The sequence below is a fragment of the Lipotes vexillifer genome, unplaced genomic scaffold (genome assembly GCF_000442215.2).
Source record: "Lipotes vexillifer unplaced genomic scaffold, Lipotes_vexillifer_v1.1 scaffold3184, whole genome shotgun sequence".
Lineage (NCBI taxonomy): Eukaryota > Metazoa > Chordata > Mammalia > Artiodactyla > Lipotidae > Lipotes > Lipotes vexillifer.
The window spans coordinates 153-9,176 of NW_006777978.1; the positions used below are offsets into that span (position 1 = coordinate 153).

The window sequence follows — 9,024 nt, forward strand, 5'->3', positions numbered from 1 at the left end:
AATGGGCACTGCCATCATGGGCACTGTCATCATGGGCACTGTCACCATGAGCACTGTCAACATGGTCTTTGCCACAATGTGCACTGTTACAATGGTAACTGCCACCATGTGCAGTGTCACCATGTGCACTGTCACCACGAGCAATGCCACCTTGGGCAATGCCACCATGAACACTGTCACTATGAGAACTGTAACCATGAGTCCTGGCACCATGGGCACTTTCACCATGGGTTTTGTCACCATGGGCACTGTCACCATAAGCACTATCACCATGAGCACTGGCATCATGGCCACTGTCACCATGGCCACTATCAACTTCAGCACTGTCACCATGGGCATTGTCACCATTGGCACTTTCATCATGAGCTTTGTCACCATGGGCATGTTCAACATGTGCAATATCACCATGAGCACTGTCGCCATGGGCACTGTAATCTTAGGCAGTGTCACTATGGACACTGTCACCTTGGGCAATGTCAACATGGGAAGTATCACCTGGGTCATTGTCCGCATTGGCACTGTCACTGTGGGGACTGCAACCATGAGCACTATCACCAAGAGCACTGCCATCATGAGAACTATCACCATAATCACTGTCACCACAGGCACTATCACCATGAGAACTGTCACCATGAGCACTTTCACCGTGGGCAGTGTCACCATGGGCACTATCACCAGAGCACTATCACCACGGACACTGTCATTGTGTGCAGTGTAAGCATGGGCAATATCACCATAAAGACTATGACTGTAAGCACTCTCACCATGAGCAATGTCACCATGGGCACTGTCACCATGAGCACTGTCACCATGAGCGCTTTCAACATGGGCACTGTCACAATGAGCACTGTCACTGTGAGCCATATCACCATGAGCTCTGTCACCACGGGCACCTTCATCGTGGGCACTATCACTGTGAGCACTGTCACCAGGAGCACTTTCACCATAGGCACTCAGACCATGTGCACTCTCACCGCGTGCACTGTCAGTGGTGTCATGCTCATGGTAAGAGTGCACACGGTGATTGTGCTTATGGTGGCCGTGCCCATGGTTACAGTGCCCAGGGTAACAGTGCTCATGGTTACTGTGTTCATGATGACAGTTCCCATGTTGAAACTGCCCTTGGTGACAGTGCTCATGGTGACAGTGCTCACAGTTAAAGTACCCATGGTGACAATCCTCATGGTGATAGTGCCTATGGTGACAGTGCCCACAGTGACAGTGCCCAGGGTCACCGTACCCATGGTGATATTTCTCATGGTGAAAGTGTCCATGGGGACAATGTGCATGGTTACAGTGCTGAAGGTGATAGTGCTCATGCTGATATTGCTCACGGTGATAGTGCCCATGGTGACAGTGCTCATGGTTACACTGCTCACGGTGAGAGTGCACACAGTGATAGTAAGCATGGTGGCAGTGCCCATGGTGACATTACTCACGGTGATAGTGCCCATGGTGGGATTGCCCATGGTGACAGTGCCCATGGTTACAGTGCTTATGGTGATAGTGCTCATGGTGAGAGTGACCACAGTGACAGTGCCCATGGCAATGGTGCCCATCGTAACAGTGCTCATGGTTACAGTGCCCATGGTAATAGTGCCCATGGTGACAGTGCTCATGGTTACACTGCCCATGGTGACAGTGCCTATGGTGACAGTGCCTATGGTGATTGTGCCCATGGTGATGCTGCCCATGGTGGTAGTGCACAAGGTGACAGTGCTCACTGTTATAGTGCCCATGATGACAATGCTCACGGTCATATTGCCCATGGTGAAAATGCCCATGGTGGCAGTGCATATGGTGACAGTGCTCATGGTGGCAGTGCTCACGGTGACTGTGCCCATGGTGACAGTGCTCATGTTGATAGTGCCCATGGTGGCAGTACCCATGGTGACAGGGCTCACAGTGGCAGTACCCATGGGGACAGTGCACATGGTGATAGTGTGCATGGTGACAGTAAACATGGTGGCAGTGTCCATGGTGACAGTGTTCACAGTGTCAATGCCCATGGTGACATTGCTCATGGTGACAGTGCTTACGGTGCTAGTGCTTAGGGTGATAGTGCTCACAGTGATAGCGCCCTTAGTGACAGTGCTCATGGTGAAAGTACCCATGGTGACATTGCTCATGGTGACAGTGATCATGGTGACAGTGACCACAGTGTCAGTTCTCACAGTGATAGTGCCCATGTTGACAGTGACCATGGTGATAGTGCTCATGGAGTCAGTGCTCAGGGTTGCAGTTCCCATGGTGACAGGCTTCACAGTGACTGTGCCGATGGCGGCAGTGCCCATGGTGACAGTGCTCACGGTGACAGTGACCACAGTGTCAGTGCTCACAGTGATAGTGCCCATGGTGACAGTGCTCAGTGATAGTGTGCATGGTGACAGTTCACATGGTGACACTGCCCATGGTGACAGTGCTCACGGTGAAAATACTCATGGTGACATTGCTCATGGTGACAGTGCTTATGTTGAAAGTGCTTACGGTGCTAATGCTAATGGTGATAGTGCTCACGGTGGCAGTGCCCAGGGTGACAGTGCCCACGGTGATAGTGCCCATGGTAACAGTGCCAATGGTGACACTGCTCAAGGTGATAATGCCCATGGTTACAGTGCCCATGGTGCCAGTTCCAATGGTGACAATGCCCACTGTGGCAATGCCCATGGTGAAAGTGCACATGGTGACATTGCCCATGGTGACAGTACTCATGGTCATATCGCCCATGGTGACAGTGCCCATAGTGACAGTGCCCATAGTTACAGTGCTCATGGTGGCACTGCCCATGGTGACAGTGCTCACGGTGATAGTGACCATTGTGACAGTACTCATGGTGATAGCACCCATGGTGACAGTGCTCATGGTGGCAGTGCCCATGGTGAAAGTGCTCACGGTGATAGTGCTCATGGTGACACTGCACACGGTGACAGTGCTCAGGGTGATAGTGCCCATGGTGCCAGTGCTCTTGTGACAGTGCTCACACTGATAGTGCTCATGCTGATAGTGCCCATTTTGGCAGTGCCCATGGTTGCAGTGCTCATGGTGATAGTAGTCACAGTGGCAGTGCCCATGGTGACAGTGCCCACCATGATAGTGCCCACAGTGATAGTGGCCATGGTGATAGTGCCCAGGGTCAGAGTGCCCATGGTGACAGGGCTCACGGTGACAGTGCCCATGGTGACAATGCTCATGATGACAATGCCCATGGGGACAGTGCTCATGGTGGCAGTGCCCATGGAGACAGTTCTCACAGTGGAAGTGCCCATCGTGGCAATGCCCATGGTGACAGCACACATGGTAACATTGCCCATGGTGACCCTGCTCAAGGTGATAATGCCCATGGTGACAGTGCCCATGGTGGCAGTTCCCATGGTGACAATGCCTACTGTGGTAGTGCCGATGGTGACAGTGCACATCGTGACATTGTCCATGGTGACAGTAGTCACGGTCATATTGCCCACAGTGACAGTGCCCATAGTGGCTATACCCATGGTGACAGTGCTCATGGTGATAGTGTCCATGGTGACTGTGCTCATGGTGGCAATGCCCATGGTGACAGTACCGATGATGACAGTGCTCTCGGTGATAGTGCCCATGGTGCCAGTTTCTACAGTGACAGTGTCCATGGTGGCAGTGCAAAATGCTGACAGTGCCCATGGTGACAGTGCACACGGTGATAGTGTCCATGGTGACTGTGCTCATGGTGTCAGTGCTCATGACTGCAATAACCATGTTGACAGTGCTCACAGTGACAGTGCCTATGGTGACAGTGCTCACAGGAATATAGTTCACGGTATTAGTGCCCATCGTGACTGTACCCATGGTGACAGTGCTCATGGTGAAAGTGCTCGCAGGGTTCAGCTTTGGATTTGGCCCCGCCTCTGCGTGTAGGTCGCCTGAGGGTGCCTGTTCTTCACTCAGACAGGACCAGGTTAAAGGAGCCACTGATTCGGGGGCTCTGGCTCACCCAGGCCGTGTGGACTGACGGGTATGGATACGCGGTGAGCCTGTGGCGGCAGAGGCCGGGATGACTTTGCACCTGCCGGAGGCGTGCTGTGTGTTCTCCCAGGGAAGTTGTCCCTGGATCATGGGACCCTGGCAGTGGCAGGCTGCAGAAGCTCCCGGGAAGGGAGGTGGGGATAGTGACCTGTGCTCGCACACAGGCTTCTTGGTGGCTGCAGCAGCAGCCTTAGCATCTCATGCCCGGCTCTGGGGTCCTCGCTGATAGCCACGGCTCACGCCCGTATCTGGAGCTCCTTGAAGCAGTGCTCATAATCCCCTCTCGTCGCAAACCAGGAAACAAAGAGGCAAGAAAGAGTTTCTTGTCTCTTTGGCAGCTGCAGACTTTTCCCGGACTCCCTCCTGGCTAGCCGTGGCACACTAACCCCTTCAAGCTATGTTCACACCGCCAACCCCAGTCCTCTCCCTGCGATCTAAGCTCAGAAGCCCAAGCCTCAGCTCCCAGCGTCCGCCCTTCCCGGTGGGTGAGCAGACAATCCTCTGGGACTGGTGAGTGCTGGTAGGCACTGATACTCTGTGCGGAAAACTCTCTGCTTTGCCATCCACACCCTGGTGGCTACACTCTCCTCTGTGGCCCTGAAGCTTCCCCCCTCCGCCACCCATAGTCTCTGCCCATGAAGGGGCTTCTAGTGCATGGAAACCTTTCCTCCTTCACAGCTCCCTCTCACTGGTGCAGGTCCCGTCCCTAGTCTTCTGCCTCTGTTTTATCTCTTTTCTTTTGCCCTACCCAGATACGTGGGGGAGGTCCTTGCCTCTTGGGAGGTCTGAGGTCTTATGCCAGCATTCACGGGTGTCCTATAGGAGCAGTTCCACGTGTAGATGTATTTCTGATGTATCTGTGGGGAGGAAGGTGATCTCCGTGTCCTACTCTTCCACCATCTTCTCCTGTCTCAATTTCTAATTTCTGAAAGTACCTTACATACACTGTTAGTAATCTTCACAACCATTTGAGCTGGGTAAACTGAGTCAGGAAGGTCAGAATTATTGAATGAATGAATGAATGAGTAAAAAGTTCAGTAGCTTTAACATATCTGGGACAGTCATAGTCTAACCAAGTTTCAATCCACAAGCATTTATTTACAATTCTGAAAACTTCCACATAATTACAAATGAGACAATAGTAGTAAATTACTATTTGGATAAAGAAAAGATACAAGGTAGCACAACATAGTTTACCAACTTACAAACAGGCACATTCAATTTGGTGCTATGTCATAAAATATTCTTTTGCAATTTATGAAAAATATCCAATAGGCATGTAATGGCCAAAAAGTACAAATGATACAAATATCTATAGACATGACAATGTACAAATTGTGACATAAATCTATGAGAAACTAGAAAATCTATGTTGGTCTTATAGGTCCAGCTTGCTAAAAGATACAGGCTTTGGGTGGGAACACAAAAATATCCAGACCTGGCCATAACAGGGTTTCCAGAAAGTATGAGAAATAGCAAAGAGTACGAATCTGGATGGCAATGGGTTCAACATGAGATAAAACAGTGCCTTAATGGGTATGTTGTATGCTGGGATGGAAAGTATAGGAGCAAGGGATATTTGGAGAATCAGACAGCTAAGTATTCAACACTAACAAAATCTACCAGTATCCCATAGGGCCTCAGGTAGCATGCAAGGGTTTGAGGGATTCCAGTATTTAATTAAATCATAATGTGACAATGGGAAGAATTCAGGACAGCCTCAGGGATAGATGAACTGCGTATGTTGCAACAAGACATGTCTCAGTTAACCTGATGGGTTCAAAATGCAGGAAGTGGGTATACGGGACAAGACAATACCCTAACTGTAAGAATAAAGGTTTCGGCCTCGTGTTCCTAAGTGTTGAAATAGAGCTCTTTAGTTTCTTCCTCCTACATGTAAGATTCTTTAAGAGGTTAAGATGATGCTGAGCCTGCAAGCTAAATTTAAATGGCTGGAACTGGGGAGAGAAAATAAGTTACATAGGCTCGGAACCAGGAAAGCCTAACTAAGGGTTTGCCTAATTTAAATGGCTGGAACTGGGGAGAGAAAATAAGTTACATAGGCTCGGAACGAGGAAAGCCTAACTAAGGGTTTGCCTAAATAGAATTGAATGTTGGAACTGAATATTGTATTATGTAAACATTTTACTGATACCAAATTTGTCTTACCACACTTCCCCCAATCTCTCACCAACTACCCTAACCTGCAATAGCTATGGGTCCCTTGATTTCCATGGAAATATAGAGAAAAGAGACAATGATCTGGCTTACAGGTATTTAGTAAGCTCTTAGCCTCACAACACATACTAGTATCATATAAGTAGGTGATCTGAAGTAGGAAGCTAAGGGGAAAAACCTTGAAAAAAAACTTAAAATGTTAAGCCACATCTCTATACTACACCTTTCACAATTTCTTCTCAGATAAGCAACATCCCCATCAGTGAAAAAACTCATATCTCATAATAATAAAAACAGGCCTAAAAATTAAATGTGTGTCTTTGGTGGTCCCATCTATGGGATATCTTCCTGGTACTAGAAAATCCCCAGAAAGATCAATCTTTGCACCCCTCCCTGAAAGCTTACCACCAAGGAAAATGTCTAGATCCACAGATTTTCTCCCTCAAAACAGCTAACCTCACATATAAATCATTAGCAACTCAGCCCTTACTCACATTATCACAGTCACAAGAGTGATTAGGGAGCAAAGCAGTAACCACGGGAACTAAAATAGAGGTCACCCAGGCCAAGTTGGGCTGATGGCAGATATCTGCTCCTTATGCTTGGGTGCATAATGCAACTCACCGCAATGCCTTTTTCACAGACACTTTTATAAGTTTCTCCACAAAATCCAACAGGTCAAGCTCGTTCACGATGCTTCAAGTTAAACAATCGTCAAGAGAAAAACATGCAGTATGTCTTACAACGTTGGAGTCCTTAAAAATATGACAAGGAAATAACCATGTAGACAAAACCAGAGCATTTTAAAAATTCTGTATTCTACAAACATACCCGTGAATGCCATTAATAAGGTAATATGACATAAAACAAAATGAGAAATATAGGTAAGACTCTTCCCTTTAGTGTACAGAATTCATGGCAGTTGCTGCACTATCGAGCTACTTATATCTATGACTGTCTGTTCGGGTAATACAAAATGAGGCCAAAGTGTGTCAACTTGTTTCCCACAGAAACCAAAAAATCTACATGAATCTCTTTTCTCCTGTGCCCTTTCACCTTATCTGCTCCCAGTTCTCCACGAAATGTCCTCTTCCTTCTCTAATTATTCTCCTCATTTTGCTAGGCCTTGCACCCAAGCATGCAAGACAGAATCCTAGAGGTCCAAGATTCTAGAGTGGCTGTTTGCAAGGGGGAGGAGATTACAGTAACTGCCACACTGTACATACTTCTGTGCCAAGAAAAAGGGACAGTATTCAGAATGTCTCTCACATATAAAAGAGCTGGATGGCAGGATACCTGTGTGGCCCAAGGAACTAGAGGTAGCAAATTGTGGGGAAGACAATTGCAACCAAAGGCTGGAAGAGGAAAGGAAAACGAAAGACCAGCTCTGTCTCCTAGCTCTCTAGTATTTGCATCCAACGGGCAGAGTCTATTTTGTCAAGCATTAAGCACTGAAAAGAAGACTCCTGCTGCTGGAAGTTGACAGGAAGTAATACCCATGAGGGTAAGAATGCAAGATCAAGGCTTGTCCTAGAAACAATGCCCATAATGGAAAAAAAAAAAAAAAGAAAGCAGAAGAGAAATGTAAGTCGCAAGTCCAACCTGGCCCAGCCTGGCCCAGCCCAAGGAAGGTAGGGGTCAAGGAGACGAAACTAAAAGAAAAGAGCCTTGGACCACAACACTCTCCACAAGGTACACTCAACAAACTTCGCCCTACGCTTTAACCAAGTTACAGAAAGAGCTTCTTAATCCCTACTCTTGCTCCTTAAAAGCTACTATAAGTTCACTAATTAGATACGATTTCAGAACAACTGTAATAGCTCAAACTAGATGGCCCTTGCCTTCCTAAGGATATTAATTAAATAAGATATACATAGCTCTAATTATATGATAAACATAAAATATAATACTCTGTAGGATATAGGTAACTCTTAGTAAATTATATTAATGAACATCTGTAAGAAATGTTGCAATGATTTCCCTAATGTAAGAGCCTGGGGGAGGTAAATCTTTCTTCTAGGATTTCCTCCCCAGAGCTCAGAAATTTAGGTGTTGTTTTAGCTCTCCTACACACTCTCCACCCAACCCTGCCTTCCTGTTGGGGATTGGATCTCCCTATTGGCTATCTCATACCTTGAAACTGCCTGTTTTGTGACATCATTCTCCTACATCATCACAAGTGACCAGTGACCAGTGAGCAGTAACCAGTGACCTTTGCACTGCACCGTTCAGCTGCAGCCACTCAGACATCCTCTGGTGGTGTCTGCTCATCCCTTGTATCTGCAGTTGATGTTTTCTCTTCTTCTCTGACCACGTCAGGTAAGAAAAGAAACTTTTTAAAGTTTTTCATTAGATTTATTTTGCCCCTAAATTTACTAGTAGATTCAAAATAGCATGGAATAATGAGGGAACGTATTGAACTAGAAGTCTGGAGAGCTCATTTCAGTTTTGACTTTGGCATTTACTATCTGTGTGACTTTGGACAAATCATTGACTGTCTCACAAAACCTGATATTTTCCTTATCTGTTACGTTAGGATACTACATTGGTTGATCACTCTGATCCCTTTCTTTTCTAATATTGAGCCTTAAAGCGTACCCATGTAGAAAATAAAATCAGAGACTTCTCAAGAGTGTTTCAACAGAAACACAGAAAAGCCAGGTGACATAGAAAACTAGCAATATATAGCAAGATGTTTCATCTCTAACGGTCTCCCTCCACTAATATTTCGACTAGTTGAAAAGGGAAAATAGGGAGAGAGGATGGAGAGTACTGGGCTATAGGGAGGCACAGAGTCAAACGTAAGGAAGTTTAGGATTGTTTTCATCAGCACAGGCCAACAGGAAC

At 47.0% G+C, this 9,024-nt stretch overlaps 1 protein-coding gene across 1 annotated transcript in view; it reads left to right on the forward strand.

The window, feature by feature from the left end:
• Positions 1-271: 271 nt before the first annotated feature.
• Positions 272-9,024, forward strand: part of LOC103076890 (uncharacterized protein C2orf78-like) — a gene marked incomplete at its 3' end in the record, with an annotated part of 14,069 nt that continues 5,316 nt past the window's right edge. Inside the window, 2 exon segments of the mRNA XM_082930910.1 lie at positions 272-605; positions 8,410-8,496. Of these exon segments, the coding sequence (XP_082787036.1) occupies positions 272-605; positions 8,410-8,496 (421 nt within the window).